Below are 17,744 nucleotides of genomic sequence, written 5' to 3'. Positions count from 1 at the left end.
TTCCTCTCTGCAATATTACGCTGGTGGACAAAAGCGGTTTTGCTGGCGCGGAGGGCGGCTCCGGAGCCGGCTGCCAAACAAAAGGCACCTTCTCGGCTGGGCTGGGCGAACCGACCGTTTTTATAACGGCGGGAGGTARACGTAAAGAGCCGCGCGGGCGGACAGGCGAGCCTTCGCTCTCGGCGGCCGAGCCGCTCTGCTCCGGCCTTTCACCTGCGGAAGGAAACTTCAGATCTTCGTTTAAATTCGGCAGGTTCCGCCGGTGTCAAAAGAAGAGCGGCGCGCGCTGAACCAGCTTGCTGCTCCGCGTAATTGGCAGCCGCAGCCCCGAGAAAGAAGCAGCATTATGTAAGTCTCCTACCCGGAGAGGAGGAAAGAAATCTTCCCTGAACACCGCTGCTGACAAAACGTCCCTTCTGGGTTAGGAATAATACTTCTGCTCCTGAAGCGATACAATAAAAAAAAAAAACCCCAGACCTCCGAAGAGTTGTGCTTGCGTTTACCTGCAGACAAGCAAGCGCGCRTTTCCAGGGCAGCTCTGGAGAGAGCCTGGGCAATGCTAATTGGGTTTGAGCCAGACCTGCCGCTCCCGCCTGCTCCCTGCCCGCTCCCGGATGCTCTGCGACGAACTCGGGCACCCGGAGCCGAAGCAGCGCCCTTTGCCTCTGCTCGCATCCACCAGCTCCGCAAAAGAAATCCCACGAGCGTACTGGGTCAGCGCGATTCGGCTGCGGGCTTGGTTTTAGCCCCAAAGCCTGCGGCATCCTGACCGCGCTGAAAACCTGCGCACAGGGCGCTGCCCGCTCCAAACAGCGGCCGCGCGAATCCCAGCCGTTTACCCTAATTTACAGGGCAAGAGCCAAAACGGAGCGAGATGCGAGCAGACAAGATAAACCCGTATGTCGAGTCTTGACCAGCCTGGAAATCGAAGGATTATTTTCCTAAGCTTTGCCAAGAAGGGATCCCAAAATTTGGTTGGGAATCTCATTCTTCTAGGCCAGAAAGCGCTGCAAGCCGAGGTCTGGGTTATGTTGACTGCTGACGCACGCCTTCCTCGGGGTTACGCGGTGCGTTTTTCCCTAAAAGAAGGGTATTTCTCACTGAGGGCAGCCTAAGCTCTGGCTGGGTCTGGACGGGGCATCAAGGGCTCCTGCGCTACCCCCGGTCTGTCCCCGAGCTCCCCACTCCTCGGGGCAGGGGCTCTGCCCTCCCGCATCTGCCTTGCCGGAGAGGAGCTCGGCTGCGCGCAGCCCACCAAAGGGCTGCGAGAAGGAGCCATCAGCAGCAGAGTTCTCCAGATAAACAGCCAGATCTGAGTGTTTCTACAGTTAATAAAAAAAAGTCCTGGCAGCAAAAATAAGCCTACCCATTCCCGGCTCTTTTTATACTCAGACAGCAGCAAAAATAGAAAGAAGAGGGAGTGAACCCAGTTCTCCCCCTCCCTCCATCCCCCCAAGTGGGTCAGCTATAAAAGTAAAACCAAATCTTAATCCAAGGCCATGAACATATTGCAGTTTCTCTGCAAAGCAGATGAATGTTCTTAATGCAAAAATATATAAGACCAAGCCCCAAACTGCAGCAAGTCCATTTAGAATTTCCTTTATTAAACCCTCTATCACGCAAAACGCTTCCCTCCAAAGGAGGAAAGCATTGCAATAAAGCTGCCAAGGTGATATTTTATGGTTTCAAGAGATTTCCAGCACACCATAATCCCTTGCTGGGGAATCTCCCAAAGCGAAACAGATCCCAAACCAGCTTGGAATAATGCCATTCGCATATCTGGGTATTCCAGGGCCCAAACACGCTGCGGGAGAACTACACCGTGATTAGCAAAGGTGTTATAAGTGCAGGTTTGACCCTGTGCAAGGAAGGTAACTCAAAATTTAGACCAACATCGGCATGGTGTGTTCAGCACTCACGGCAACAAAACTGCCCCGTACAGTGGCTAAAAATCACGCACTAGCTCACCCCACTTTGGGTGCAAAAAGACCCTCGGTTTGATATACGGATACAGCTTTTAAGCCTTTGTATTGAACCAAAGTACGTTGCACACCACCTTCCCTCGGCAATAGGAAGCAGAGGAAGGAGAGCAAGGCAGCCAAAGAAAATCTTTAAGCAAATGCACGTTTTTCCACAAAACCACAGAATATTTTTCCACGATAAACACCCCCAACCTCACCTACGCGTTTGCAGTGTAAACGCATATTTAAAGTTCCTTGCACATGTGGCACTTGGCAGAATTCAATAATTAAAAACCCACGAGTGCCCTGAGCATACTGTCGGATGGGAGCCAAATTGGTCAGTCCTCGATGAATGATTTACAAGGCTGCAAAAACGACATTTTATTTCGTTTTATTCCTCGCCATCACCACCGCTAAGGTAAACACCAAGGCACCTTTTGCCTTGGAGAAACGACAGATGCGCCGCTGCGGTTCGACAAAACCGCTTCACATGGGCGAACGCTCAGTGAAAGAGGCACCGAAGCGACACCGGGTGCACGCCGGTGACAAACCCGGACCACCGAATCCTTGCCGTGCACCCAGCCCTGCGCGACGGCCGAGAGCCGCTCGGCCAGGGTCAGGCTCCACCATCGAGGTGCCGCCTTCCACCGAGGCTCACGTCTGGGAGGGCTGTGGGACGAGGAAGAGGACGGCGCCCAACCCGGAGAGCCTTCGCCCCAACCCGGAGAGCCTTCCAGCACCGGGTTCCCAGAAAAATAGGGCTCATTCCCTCTGCCGGCTGCACCCAACGGGTTTACTTCAACTGCAGGCTCTTTGGCGGAGGACCTCTTGCCACGAACTTCTCCGAGCTCGACGGGGGCTTCCAGGTGTGGGGGGAAAAGCAGAGAGCAGACTAAAGAGCCGCTTAGGAGGAGAGAAGCTACGACTTGGAAGAAAACAACGTGCCAGGAAAGCTGTTGGTACTGAGCGTTCCGGGGAAGACTTGCGCGGAGGAGACGCAAAGCGCGGGTGCATGTGGCACGGCCCCACGTGACGGCAGGGCACGGGCCGGGCTCCCGGGACAGAAATCCCCCGAAAGGGATCTTTCGGGATCGAGGGGTACGTTCTGCCACTGGAGGCAATTCGTCAAGCGCCTTTAACAGCTGCCAACGTGCTAAAAGGCAGGGCAAATATTTAAGGGCCTAAAAATAAACACCGGGCAGCCGAAGGCGGTGGTGTTGCTCCGCAGTCCCGCCAGCCGTCTCCCCTTCCGCTTTACGCCGGCGTGGAAAGAAACGCTGCGGCAGGGACGGGCTGACCCGCGGGCCGGGGCTGCGGAGGGACGAACCGCGGGAAGCACCTCCTGGCTGCGCCCCGCGCGGGGCTCTGCGCCGGGCGTTGCTTTTGGGAGGACGCTTGCCGGGACGGAGGCGCGTCGCGGCGGGGAATCCGCTGCAGCCCGGGTTTGGCACGGGCGGGCAGAGCCAAAGACGACGGGAATCAACGTCCGGCAGCTCGGCGGTGTTTTACGCTTTGTTCGATCTGTAAAAGCAGCTCCCCAGAAGGCACCTCCTTACCCTTTTGCAACACAGGAAAATATCTGCTACCGCAGGACACGAGACGGACTAGCAAGGCAGAGGTGGTGCCAGGGACAGCAGGTAACCCAGCAGCATTTGTACAGTGCAAGACCGGGAAAGCTTTTGTGCCACCGCGTTCATTATCGCATTATAATCACATGCTGTTTTTATTTGTCTAGTTATGTTAAAAGCTCTTTGCCAACCCCAATAAACACGCAGTATTAGGCAAATCACATCTTGTTACATGCACGTTGACAGTCACTTCTGGGTGGTAAAACCTCGCTGGCCACAGTAACTTACTCACATCGCTGCCGGTGCTGAAACCCAGAGCAGGCGAGAGCGGAGCCGGAGCATCCCGAGGCTGCGGGCCCAGGTGGCTCCGAGCACCCAGGTAGGGCGCACCGCGCTCAGACCAGCACCCACCACGGTAGCGGGACAAGAACGGGGAGGGAGGGAGGGAGGAAGTCATCTGCTTATTAGCTAAATAAGGCTCCTGATTGCCATGCAAAATTCATTTTTGCTCCAGTGGCAACACGGAACCTGTGCCAGATGACAGCACATCAAGCGATTTCCAGAAACGGTACCTTGACGAATAAGAGAAAAGGTCACGGATCCAGTTCCTAAAATCATTCTGCGATTCCTGGGATTGTTCAAATCCCTCCGTGCTCCTGGGCTGGGTTTATTACTGGCATTCAACTTGAGTGGGAATTGGATAATTCACCTCCTTACAGGGGGGCTAGTTTTGTGACAGCTATTGCACAGCCAGTATGCATGCTCATTTGCATTTTATTAGATGGTAAATTTGTTCTGTGCTGGAAACAAAACGCAATTCTTGAGGCATATATATATATGTATATATGTGGGAAATATATATAGCTTTCCCACATACGTTGGGTTTTTTTTTCTTTTTTTAGTGGAAGCAAGCAAGTAGAATTATGACAATCTGGATCACTGCATTTCGCTTCCAAACCTAGACACTCAGTTAACACACCAACTTGGTACGCCAGCAGATGCCGTCTAAGCCTTTAAATCGCACACTAATTGCACTAATTGAGCTAACAGTCTCTGTTTCGTCTCCCTACCCTGAGTCAACCAGCATCTTCTGGTACTGCTGTAGAGATCCAAGCTGTTGACTGTAGTGTTATTTTGTCAGCCATTAAACGATTCATCAGAGTCATTAATTGATTTATTACTGCTGCCTGCAAGTATAGCTTTGCAAATAAAGAATGATGTAGGTCAGAATGCAATAGAAATTGGACAAAACAACACAGCTAGAAGCCGGATACTTAAATTATCTGTAGGAGTCCACTCATGCAGGCCCACTGACATCAGGTTAAAGGGGAAAAAAAAAAAAAAAAGCAGGAAAAAAAGATGTGCCGTTTGGCTGCGTTGCCAGAAACCCTGCTAACTGGAACAGCATATCAGCAGGGAAAGCGGCGGTACTAAACACCAGCCTTCCCGTGCGCGAGGAAGCCATTCGAGCCGGTGCCACTGCCAAAAACTAACAACGGCGCCCGCCCGCGACGCCGTCCTCCGAAGCGGGCGGCAGGGCCGGGAGCAGAGCCCGTGCGGGAGCGCCGGCGCCGGCGGGAGCCCCCACGAGCCCCGGCGGGGCGATGCCAGCGGCCGCTCGCCGGCCCTAGCTCCTGCGGGGCGGCAACGCAGCCCGGCCGCCGCGTCAGCACCCGGCGCTGGAAGCCGGCCGACGGGAGGGCGTCCGGCCGGCACCGACCCCGGCGGGAGGGGAGCCTTTCCGCGGGAGCGCCGCTCGCCCCCCAGGGAAACCTCTCCCCTCGTGCTGTTGTTGGCCGGGCGGCGAGGAGGGGGGGCGCTCGCACCCCGCCGGGGCTCGGTGTTTTTAAAAAACACAGAGTTAAAATCTTTCTAGATGTGAAAATCTGATAAGAAAAGAAGGTGGTGGTGGCTCTGGTGATTCCCTCCCTGTTGACAGCCCGTAGGGATTTCCTGCCGCCCTCCCTTCGCCCCTCCTAAATAACGGCAAATTCAACCCGAGACCTGTTTTGCATCTTTCCATGAGTCACCAGCAAGACCTAGCAGAGTTTCGCGGGCCAAATCCTGCCCCGTTGCACGCGATCGCCCTCCGCCCCGCGCCGAGCCTTGCTCCACGGCCAGGCCGGGCCGGGCTGGCGACCGCGGGGGTAAGGACGYTGGCTCAGCTGAGCCGCGTGGGTCCCCTCCAGCCCCGCTCACCGCTTGTCTTGTAATCTTTGGTTAAGTAGTTCAACCTCCGCACACCTCRGCTTGCATCTGCCGATGGGTCTATTGTGGTTTCTGACAACCCCCGAGATAAGCCTTCCAGCGTTTAGGTAGCTTAAGATAGCCCCAGAAAGTCTCAGCCCAGCCCACATCAGCGTCATGTCACTTGGGTAATTGGTTACTTCATAGAGAAAATAAATACCTGCCAAAAAGGAGCCATCCCTGAGAAGCCAAAGTTGGGAAGCTRGTGAGCCACGACTCTCCCAAAGCGCAGCTTCAACGCAAGCCACTGTTCACCCTCTGGATAACGCACTGATTCTTCATTTTCAACACCTTCAGCTCTCGCCTGGACAAATTTAGGGCCGTCCCGCAGAGCCAGCCTACCGAGGACCAGCGCGAAGGTGGCCTGAGCRCGCTGCAGACCAAGAGCTCCCTGTATTTGCTGGAGGTTACATCTCCTTTGAGCAAGAGCAATCAGCTCCTCACCGTCTGCTCTCAATCCCTGCACAGATCCGCAGGGCTCCCGCCAGGCCAGGCTGCCTTGCCGATATCCCGAGCGCTCCCCTCTCCCAGCAGGAGAGAGGTCCAACAGGTCCCAGTCCGTACCAGCAATATTTATGCTATGTTAAATTTGAGCCGATTCCTCTATTACACATTCGGGGTGCTGCGGTTGTGAGTTGTGCACACAGCCAACTTGCTCTGGTGAGCGCAGAGCTTACCCCGACATCCAGGGGCTGTTTTTCACCAAAAACACACACATATATATTTTAAAACCTCAAAACATTGGTGACAAGATGTTGACAGCCAGCAGAGGAGCACAAAACCCCCAGAGCCCTGGGTACCCCACCATGGATGAGTCGCACCACCACGAGAGGCCCTCAGGAGCAGGGTCCTCGCCTCTCCAGCCCATTCCTGCAGAAATGGGACCCAAGCTCCCTCAGAGYGGCGAATCCCAGCAGCGGGATGCGAGGCCCAGTAGCTGACTGGTCCTCGCCCCTTGCTGGACTGCTTCCCCTTCGTGGGAAGCATCCCGGGAACAAGCGGCCCTGGCCTCGCTGCACAACCTGGCAGATGGGCTGGGGGAACGAGACAGGGAGGAGCAAGGATCTTAACAGCACTGAGAGGAGACCTTATGTTGGGGGGAAAAAAGAAAACACAGAAAGAAAAAAAGAAAAAAAAAAGAGGATGGCCGAACATTTGCTCTTTTGGCTCAGGATGTTCTTTCCCTTTTCCTCTCCGGCCGCCTCTCGTGCCACAAGCCCAGCGGTGCATGCCGGGACCCCGAAGGGTGCAGACTCACCTCCCTCCCGCTCCGATTCCCTCTCCTCTTCTCGCAATGCGAAAGGTGCTCCCAGACCGCGGTGGCATCCCTTCCCCTCCTTTCCTCCCTGACCCGGTGTCCCCGTGTCCCACGGACCGTGAAGGGAGTTTAATGAAGTTAACGCATTTCCTCACGGAAAGCAGCCTGGCTGTTAGAGGAGGGCTGCTGGACCCCGCTCCCGGCTGCTCCGCTCCCCCTGGGGATCCCTGCTGCCCGCCTTTTCCCCTGGCACGCTCTGCAAAATGGGGAGAGCCGGGCTTGCCTGCCTAATTCCTGCTGGAGACACCGAGTAGTCACTTGCCCCAAAATCTGTGCTCTGCAACGCTTTTACGCGCGGGCTGGAAGAGCAGAGCGGAGGATTTCCGATGTGTCTCCCACCGCGCGGCCCCAGAGGAGCGAGGGAGCAGCATGGAGCGCTGGTGGACGGCCGCTGCCTCGGCAGCCGCTACCCAAAAGTCATCGTAAGTGAGAAAGCAGCGTTTGACAGGTTCGTAGTCACTTTACGTGCATCATCTTGATGTGCCTTTTTTAAAACCTGGCCCTGGGCCACCCGGCACAAGTTCACATCTCCAGCGCAAGTGTTCAGAGGTGGTCAGGACACGCTGGTGATCGATCTGTTTTCTTTTATTTTCTTTGCCTACAGCACAGGCTTTGGAGCACGAGAAAGAAATCAGTGCGTGGGTCAGGACTTAGGCAGCCCGCATAAACAGGTAATACTGAATTTAATTGGACTCCAGTTAAGCCTTTTCATCTCATTAAAGCTGCCTTCATCTTATACAGCGAGGTTTTAAATTTAATAATAGAACACTCCCACACCTCACAGTAATCTGATTAATGTCAGAGGATGACAGTATGTTGACCATTTCATACAGATCTAAACATCAGATGATTTTCTGCATTAGTCCCATCTTTGGGTTGGTGGTAGCATCTGTGTTGCATCAATCAAAAAAAGAAAAAAGAAAATTTAAGCCCACCACACATGACAGCGTGCGCTGGCCGGCCTGAGGCCACCGCGACTCGTTACGTTAAGCGCTGCAGCGCGTTCGCAGCGGCTCTGCCCCACGTCCGTGCACGTGCGGGGCAGGAGAACCGCTCCCAGCAGGCACAGATYGCCCGCTGCGGCGCCTCGCAGCCTGCCCCACGTTTGCAAATCACATCACTTGAAAGCCTTCTCTGCCGTTTTTCATATCCGCATCGTGCCGACACCTTCAAAAGTCCCTACCGGGAGGAGGTGTGAGAAGCAACAGGAGAAAGAAAGAAGAGCCCTTTGCAAATGAGGCACCAACCTCCTTGGAAAGAGTCTCCCTGCGAAATAGTAATGATGTTTTACTGTTTCTCATATAGTGCTAATACCTTGCAACTGTAAAGATTCATAACAGGTTGCTGCCTCCTTGGAAGAACACTTAAAAATTAAGCTGCAAAGGACAGTAAAACCAATGGTTGCCCAATTTACTCACAACTTTCTATTTCCACATCAATAAACCTCCGAGCTAAAAACAGCTTCACCTTCAGAAGAAAACTTCTCCGTTACAAARGGATCTTCCAACCCGGGGGCTGCTTTGTGTGCACACCAGCACACGCCGTCCGTCACAGAACTGCAGCTGATTTCCATGCAAGCTTTAAATACGGCTAGTTTGACTCTAACCCTACCAGCGTGTGCAGGTTGCAGTTACGTTCTCAAACGAAGAGAACGTGCAAGAGATTAGCAACTTCAGTGGTGCCTGCAGGTCGCTATTGCTGGTCCTACGCGGCTCCAGCTAATCCCTGACAGTTCGAAAATAAACTTCCCTTTCTATTTGGCATTGCGTTGATTCAAACAGGTTCAAGACCAAGTCTTCAACTCTATGAAGAGCAGAGATGGGAGAAAAAATGGTGGAAGAACTTCTTCCAAGAACCGGCTTGCTGCCTTAACTCCAAACAAACCATAACCACTTGCTAACAGCAGGGCACTAATGTTATTTTCAGAGCACATCATACCTACAGCCACCGAACTGCGGAAGAAGAGGGAGCTGAGATACTCTGCAGAACAACCTCAGCACAGAGCTGGAGGCTGATGTTTTCTCCACTGCAAGCCACTGGGCTTGAGGCTCCAGGAGACAAACTGGTTTTCCTTTATTTTAGGATGATAGAAGGTTAAAAAAAAAAAGAAAGAAAGAAAAAAAGCCTGGGACAAAGCTTTGTGCGTTGGTAGAAGAAGACAAAACAGATTCAGAAAAGATTGTTGCAGTATAATCATACGCTCTACCCAAATGCCATTAATATCACTCTCTTGGGACATTGAATTTTGCTGCAAGGGATGCTTTTTGGTGAATACAAGTTTAACTTAATTATACTTGTAATATATACAAGACTTTTGTGATTGCTTAAAATGCACCGAGAGCCACGCAGCAAGGAAACCCCCTTTTGGGAAACAAAAGCAGCAGTTTATGGCTCAGCCAGGAACGAGCAACACCGGGTGACATCCCCCCCACCCCCACAAAAAAAAAAAAAAGGGAAACAAAACCAACGCCATTATTTTCGCATTTGAAGCCTGAGCTTTTAAAAAAAAAGGCAAAACAGTTCAATGGTGTTTCAAGCTAATACAGAGCTTTTTCTCCTTGTAAAGGATAATCTGAGACAGCAGCTCCACCAGAGCAGCTTCAGTCACAAAACAATAGGATTTTAATCTCTTAAGTAGGCGGCCCCCTTATCCCCGGGAAGGAAACCCCTTCAGTCATTTACAAGTTTGTAAATAAGGATCTTGGTAGCATCTCACGGACATCTGCTCCACAATCCTGACAGTGTTACTGCTAACATTTACAAACATCCTTACGCAAACACACATCACTCTCTGCTGATCTTGCTTTATCTAAATATATCCCAAGGAAATAACTTGGCAGCGCTGCAAAATTTCACAGCAACCAAATTAAAGGGGAAAAAAAAAAAAAAAGGTGGTGGGGGGGGCAGGATAAAAATGAAAGGTGTAAGACAGACTAAACAAGAATAGGCTTGCTTTTGCATGCAAGTGTGTGTACCGACGGGTTACACAGGAAAACTTCCTGGAAGTTAAGTAAGGCTTACTAGTAACTGCTGACAACCAAGTGTTTGAAAAACTAGCACTTCCCCTGACTCCGAGAGGTGTTTAGAGATGAGAGCTATCCGACGGAGAATCGCTGTGCATTCACGTACGCACGCGCACGCGCCGACCGCGCCGGTCCGACGGCTGGTCAGCCGGAAAATTCAACGCAAGGGTTAAGCTGCTTTGGTCTCCTGCAATTCTGGATTTGGTACAGGCCAGAAAGGTGGTGAAAGAAGGTATTTTCAATGTCCTTATTGAAAAGCTTCACAGCAACTCCTTGTTTTAATCCCTGCGCGCAGGCTTTTCCTCCGAAACTCTGGGAATAAACATTTGCGTTCCCCACGGCAGTCTGGGGCTAAAGCAGAAAGCCGCCGGCACAATACYGTACCTACAGCCACGCTTGCAACTTGAAGCTGCCCCGTCCTGCAGACCCCCAAACCTGCAAGCCCTCCAGGCCTCTCATCCTATGTTGCAAGTGGGGAAGCTGCTTATGGAGCCCGTGGCTTCGGCGGGAGCATCCCGGCGGTCCTGAGGCCGCTCCGGCCCGGCTGCCCTTCGGGGCTGTGCCGGACCGAGGCTCTGCTAAGGGGCAGCTGAAGAGATCAAGAAAATTAAGTTCCTCTCTCTCTTCCATCCCCTCCAGATGAGCTCCCAGGGAGCGTGAAGGCCACCGGGGCCGGTGCAACGGGAGGGTCCAGCCTTGCCGGACCTGCCCGCCGCACGGGAACGCTGCCGCCCTCTCCTCCGCCGGCGGCGTAAGAGTTACAGGCAGCTCTGCAGAGTCCCAACACCTCAGCACAAAATCAACTTCCAATCTAAACATTAAAAAAAGTTTATGAACTCTCCAGCACTGCCAAAACAGCTCAAATGGATTTCACACAATTAGCAGCCTGGAAAATGATGTAAATACACAGGTATTAATTACTATAAATTCTCCTCTAATAATCCCAGCAGCAGACATGCCAGGCTCTTTTCCAGCAATCAATACTCTCCATTTAAGGGTCCACCTGCCAAAAAAGTTATATAAAATAATTATATAAAATTTTCATTAGATAATGCAATTGCTTAGAACTATTAATCTGCCGTTCATCTATCACCACGTGACGTTSAGCTTTATCGACTGCTCCGTCGCGCGACAACCAAGGCAGCCCCACTTCTGCTTCCCCACCCTGCCCGTACGCAGGCGGATAACCTCCCTGCTGCTAAAAGGAGGAAACAATTTGTTTTCCTTCCCTTATACCAGATACTTAGCGGTTCCCTCTGGATTTGTTTCTTGTGTACCTACACGAGCCCTACAGAAAGCTCACAGATCAATTTCAGATTTTTTTTTTTTAAAGGAAAAAAAATAAGCCCCGCTAAACAAAGCCACCAGGAGAGGTAATTTGCCAGAGTTCTCTGCAAAGTTGTGAGAGTTAAAGCAGATGGGTGTTTACTCCCTGCAACGCTTCTCACTTCATGTGCCGCTACCATCATGTTATAATTACGCGGGGTCACTCAGCCACATGCTCGTCAGCGCGCTTCCCTTCTGGACACACACATGTACTTGCATTTCATCTCCTTTCATGTTCGCCTCGAAAGCTGCAGCTGAGCGAGGAGCTCTCCAAATCGAGTTCTCTTATTTACCTACCTTTGAAAAGCCCAAATTAAGGAGAAACCCAGCTAACGAGCGGCTGCTTCTCCGCCATCCCACCGCCCTGGTCCTGGGCGCCGCTCTTCACCTCCCTCCCTTCCCGCTGTGCCTGCCGGGGCTTCGCCTCGGCCCCGTTTGCCGCAGGGGCCAGGCACGGCCGAAGCGGCAGCGCAGGCAGGCTGCCCGGCCGCGAGCCCGCCGCCGGAGCCGGGGGAAGCTCCCTCCCCGCGCCCGCCGGCCGCAGCAGCCCACGCCGGCGCGGCGACGCCAGGCGAGGCTCCGCGCGGRCTGGAGACGCCGGCGAGCGACTCCCCTGCTTCACCCCCCAATTCCCGCGGCGCTGCCTGCTCTCCGGGGCCGCCGCCGAGGGACGGCGCGGGTAACCAGGCGATGCAACAGGCCCCGGCGTCCCGAAAGGCGGCGGCGAGGGGGCTGCACGCCCCGGCGCCCCGGGGAAGACGGCTGCCGCGCGCTCGCAGGCGTTGGCGACGCTGCGGAGGAAGGAGGGCTACTCGGAGCAACAGCGGAAAAGAAACAGGCAGAAGCTGCCTCAAGATGTAAGGGGGGACGGTCGAGGCTGGGGACCCCTATCCGAGGGTGCAACGGAGACGCGAGGGCGCAATAAGCTGAAAAAGCCGCAGCGAGGCCAAACACACCTTGAACAGTCCCCAGCCCCTTGCCAAATTCAACCGATCGTCCAAGGCAGCGACACGAAACAGCTCCTCTGCTAAAGATCTTTTTTTTTTTTTTTTTCCCAAAACCCTCCATGTTAGGGTATGTGAAAGCAGACAAATGCCTCCCCTCTTCAATCGCACAGTCACCATTTTCAGAATCATTTTGGGGCAAAGAATAAGCCTTTGGGGCAGGTTACTTCACAGACACGCTTTGGATCGTAAGCCCTCCAAGACAGGGACCGTATCTTGTTTGTTAAGAGCCATGCAGCTCTGATGCTATGTAAACATTAATAAACTGAAAGCATGCAATACAGCTTTAATTCTTTTTTTTTTTTTTTTTTAAATCAGGAAGCTGTTGGCTTTGGCAGATAGACTTCTGTTTCGCAGTGCCTATACAAATCACTGCTTCTGTTTTTTCTGCCTTGTTATAGTTTGAAATTGCCAAGTAAATTTTGGAAGGGGTTACAAGAGAAGCTAGATTTAAATTGGTAATCTAATTTAAAAGGAAAAAAAAAATCCATGGCTTTCTAAAAACACCACACCATCGCACTTCACGCATTTAAAAACATAGTTTTTCCTTGTTCGAAGGATTTACTAACAGCTAATGAGGATATTGCCAATCACATAGGCTAGACAGCACACCACGTAGCRCCTCGAAGGCACCCAAAACACAGGCGTGATTTCATGTTAAGAATGGGCACGCAGAAGGAATGTTTTTTTATTTTTTGCAACTTCCCATTTCAACTAGCTGCCCTTATCAATAAAGTTACAGTCGCCGTTTGCGATGGTATCTTAAACAAACATGGACTGATTGTATAAAATAAGCTACTGCTTCTTGCTGGGAACCGCAAGGCAGAGGTGCCTGGTGCCTAACCCTTATCTAAATCTCAAGGACCCCTAGCTAACACCCCGAGCGCTACGCGGTTACGCCAAGGAGCCTGTTTTTGTGGCGTGGTGGGAAACAAGGTGGCCTCCGTGGAAAACGGCCCCGCTCATTGTTCTGCGAGTCGGATGCTTCAGGAAGGAGGCGCCGGGAGGGAAGAGGGAGGCGTGYGTCACGTACGCCAGCACGTGCTGCCGCGAAACCGCCCCGGCCGGCGCGTCTCGCCACGCACCGCCTTCGCCAGCAGGTCCGCGGGAGGCACCGAGGCGCTGGGATCGCGGCCGCGGAGAAGAACAGCGGCAGAGGCAGCGGCGCCAGGGCCGCGCTCCGAAAGCGCCCGGGTGGCTCTGCTGGCGGATCGGCACCCGCGCCGCGGGAAGCATCCCGCTCCCGTGCGTTATCTCCTGCCGCGGGGAGCGCGGGGAAACGAATGCAAATACGGCGGACGCTCCCCCATTCTCACCGCGCGCTTCCAAGCATTTGAATGCCAAAATATCGCATTTGCTTAAGCCTATTTTCCTGCTAGCAGCTGTCTGTTATTATTCCGCCACCCCAAAGGCGACGGCGAGCGAGTTCGTCCGGAGCAGGTGAACACCATCTGCCCGGCCCCGACAAGATGCCCGTTTCACTCAGACAAAAAGCCGACGGCTCGGTGGCCACCATCTTCGGGCAACAATACGCAAACCTTTTCAAGCGCGGCTGTAACCTTTCACAGATATTCAAATGGCCTTTGTGTACCTAGAGAAGCGGCAACACTTCTCCTCCCGCGCCGCCGCGGCGCAACCTCGCGCGCGCGGGCTGCAGAGCGGCCGCTCAGAAAGGCCCGTAATTGACTTGCCTACTGAGCTGTGAAGAGTAAATTTTTCACAAAAGGGCCCTTAAAAAAAAAAAATCCCTCCCCTCTTATAACAAAACGGCAGGTTAACAAATAATTACCATTTTTAGCAAGCAGCTTTGTAGCGTGTTCTATGCAATGTTACTGATAAGTATTAAATATGCCAATGGAGGGAAAGAAATGCCTTAAATTGAGGCAGAGATGGCATTTGGCCTAAAAACAACAAACAGAACAAAACAAAACAGGCTTTGAGTTGCCTAAAAAAAACCCCGTGGTGGCAATTTAACACGTTCCTGCTCTCGCTGGGGTCTGGCACTGCCCCGCTGACCGAGGCTCCCATCTCCCGCAGCGGAGTCGGCCCAAGGGAAGCCTTCACCCTTGGCCTCGGCTGCGCCCGTGCAAAGTCCGGCGCCTTGCAGAAGCTGCCGGCAAAGCCGGAGGCGAACAAAGCCRCCGGACTTTGCCCGGAGCCGCGGAGCCGCGCGGGGGCAGGAAGCGCAGAGCGGGGCGGCCGCGCACCGCTGGGGGAGCGGCGCGTCGAGCCGAGCCGCGGCAGCGCCACGCGCTGCGGCGCATCTGCCGCAGCCCTAAAATTAACCGCGAGTGACAGACTGGCTGCACATTTCTGAAGACGGCTGTGTTCGGTAGCAAGTTACCGCTGCATGCTTTCTTCCTCCCCGCCACCCAAATACCGAATGCCAGCGCGTGCTGCCAAAACGGGCTCGCCAGAACGTACCGGCTGAATTAAAGTTGGTGTCTCCCCCCAAAACGCAGCTTGCTGCGCAGGGCGGGAGGGACATGGATGCTTCGGAGGCGTTGGGGCTAGCTGTCACTGACGACCAACGCGTGCTGCCACGAAAGCAAAGCCCGAGGCCGTAGAGCACGGTCGCACCGGCCACCGCGCTCCTCCCCGCGGGTGCTCGGCTCCTACGGGGAAGGAGCACCGAAACGTTTCTAGATGCCACACGCGGAGAGGGGCTGGAGGGGCCGGCGGCCCACCCTCGGCGCCAAGGCTCGGCGAGGCTCGGGCGCAGGGGGCCAGGCGGCCGTCGCGGGCTCAGGAAAGAGGGCCGGCAAAGGGCAGCCGCAAAACGGGGGCCYGGTTCCTCACCGCTTCGGCCCAGCGTGGCCAAGGTTTTCTGTTGGGGGTCTCCTGCGTTACAAACGCAACGCGCTGAAGGCTTCTGCGAACGCGAGTCCTCGGCGTCTCAAAGGTTGGCCTGGAAACCCTCCGCAGCACCACGGTTGTGCTCCGAGAGCTGGCCGGCCCTCGGCAAGCCTTCGGGAGCGACTTGACAGTCACACCGGGGCGGCAGGAGGAAAGCCCTCGTTGAAGGAGTTTGGGCAGGCTCAGGAAATCCCAAGCTTTCTACGAAAGGTGAGCTCCAAGGATTCCTGAAACCTTCTTTTCCAATTTTGAAACCAAGCGACAAGAGGATTTAGCAGTACCTGCTCAGGACAACCGGCTGAGATCAAACCCGACACGTGTACCTCRGTATCCTCTCATGAGGTTTGCAGTACTGCCAGGGAGAAAATAAAAATACTTTTTATTGCTACAAGACGAGGAGCAGGGGAGCATTGTACCATGTGCGATGGAGGCAGAGAGGGATGTACAGCCCCTCTTCCAAGCAGGGGCCAGCCCCCACAGCGAACATTCAACATCCCGTACGAGATCCAGATCTGACTGGTACTTCCCAGCAGGGAATCTCGTCTTCTTACTCAGCTGTGAATCACCGGGCACATCRAGAACACCGGAAACCCAAACAATCCCCCGCACAGTGCCCGAAGGCTTCTCCGATCCCCGGCTCCGCAGGGGACCTCTCTTCCGGGAAGGAGAGCTCATGTCTTGTTTGTGGTCTCTCAGCGACTGGTTGAGAGCAGCCTCAGACAGGCTGATAAGAAATGCTGGTGTGTCCAAGAGAAGAACTCACCGGATTTTTCAATCCAGCCGTGCATCCCCTAATGCGCATGGAGAAAAGTCGTCCTGCCTCAGGATGAAGCCAGAGCTATTCCAGACAGACCACCTTAGCTCAGGACTTACAAGCACGCACCTGGGAAGGCCGGCGAAGAGGGGATTGCCTTGTTTCAAACCAGGCTTCGGGATATTTATTCCTACAAGTTCCAAGGTGAGGTTTTAAAACTGGTTTTAAAAAAAGCTTTGCCCTCCACGCAGCATTTCACAACACTCGAAGGCTGCGCAGGTGCGAAGCTGCCAACCATCCTGCACCCGTCTCCCGCAGAAGCGGCACCGGCTCTCCTAAAACTCCCCGAGCCCATCAGTCATACGAGAACCAGCACGTCGCTTCAGTCACACTCTAATGCGAGACGCGTGACCTCCTAAGTGCCGTATCTCACACTTGTAACGCTGTAGCTTGCGTCGTCCCTCGGGGAGAGGGGTTTTGTTTGAACAGTACGCAGCAGAGCTTTACCGGGACAGCAAACCAGTGCTCCTTCACTAGCAAAGCTCTCTCAGCGCCGACACGGCTTAAATCTTAAGCAAACAGATCAGTTTTGAAACGTGTCAAACTCGAGCAAAGATGCAACACGTGAACGCGCGCATATAAGGCTGCAGAGACCCAGTGCGAGGAAGAAAATCCACGGGCTCCTCAGTCCTCGCCGGCCAGCCCAGCTAGCAGCCTCCAGCAACTGCCGCAAAGGGACGCGGCAGCGCGCCTCCCTCCCCGCCAGCCTGCTCGCCCGCCCCCGGCACGCAGGGTTACTGCCCTTGCGCCAGCCGGCGGCAGGCGACACGTACCCTCTTCCACAGCTGCTTCGCTTTGCAATCTGGCATCTCAGCTGAAACCAGCCATCAAAGCAAGCTCGAGGTGAGACGGCGGGTTTTGCGCACGGGGAGCCGAGAGCAGGCACATGCTCCTCTCTGCCACGGGGACTATAACCTGTTGCAGAGGGGCAAAGCAGATGGCTGGGAGCAGTAAGATCTTAAACTGCTGCGGCGAAACCTGCCAGAGTGCATCTGTCAAAGCCCTGTGGAAACATATCTCCTGGCATATCCGACTTGCACCCAGCTCCCTCCTCCCAGCCCCGCTGCCATTACCTGAGCCAACGCTTGCTTTCTGTGCTGTTTAGAGAACCGAAGCCGAAACCGCGGGGGGGAGGCAGAGGTGGGCAAGGAACCCTCTGCTCCTCAGCAAGGGACCTTTCATGCTCTCTCTGTGGTTTTCCCCGCGAGCGTCACCCTCGGGGGCTAGTCTAGCTCCGGGCTCATCACATGCCGGTTGGGACCCCCCCACACCCCGCGCAGCACATCCTGCCGGGTGGGTGCTGCTCACGTGGCACCGCTGGCAGCCGGCTCCTCCGAAACTCAAAGCCGGGCAGGATGCGGAGCCCGAGGCTTGCAAGGTCGCAGCCCTCCCCTCTGCTTCAAGTTGGGTGGCAGCTCGGTGGGGGCTGCCCAGAAACAAGCCACTATTAATTGTTCCTATAAATCACTCCTGCAGATCAGCCCAGCTGCAGGGGGTCTGACGACAAGCATTTTTCATAGGATAAAAAAAAAAAAAGAAAAAAAAAATCAGGCTCTAACAGTCTGCAGGAGCCCCGTGGCTTTCCCGCAGGGCTGGGCAAGCCGGCTCCCGCGGGCCGAGACGTCAA

At 54.2% G+C, this 17,744-nt stretch overlaps 1 protein-coding gene across 7 annotated transcripts in view; it reads right to left on the bottom strand.

Annotated features, from left to right (window-relative positions):
- SSBP3 (single stranded DNA binding protein 3) overlaps positions 1-17,744 on the bottom strand; it is a 59,473-nt gene that overhangs the window by 28,150 nt on the left and 13,579 nt on the right. For 4 of the 7 annotated variants that reach the window (XM_026086940.1, XM_026086941.1, XM_026086945.1 and 1 more), the window contains exon 1: positions 16,891-16,941. The exons of the other annotated variants lie outside the window; for them this stretch is intronic. In XM_026086940.1, the coding sequence (XP_025942725.1) occupies positions 16,891-16,926 (36 nt within the window). In that variant the 5' untranslated portion in view covers positions 16,927-16,941. Of the gene's footprint in view, positions 1-16,890; positions 16,942-17,744 lie in introns of those variants that run through there. 7 annotated transcript variants of the gene reach the window in all.

The sequence above is a fragment of the Apteryx rowi genome, unplaced genomic scaffold, assembly GCF_003343035.1.
Source record: "Apteryx rowi isolate R43461 unplaced genomic scaffold, aptRow1 scaffold_7, whole genome shotgun sequence".
Classification (NCBI taxonomy): domain Eukaryota; kingdom Metazoa; phylum Chordata; class Aves; order Apterygiformes; family Apterygidae; genus Apteryx; species Apteryx rowi.
Note: the sequence above shows the minus strand (reverse complement) of the source record. Positions and strands in the feature narration are given on the sequence as shown.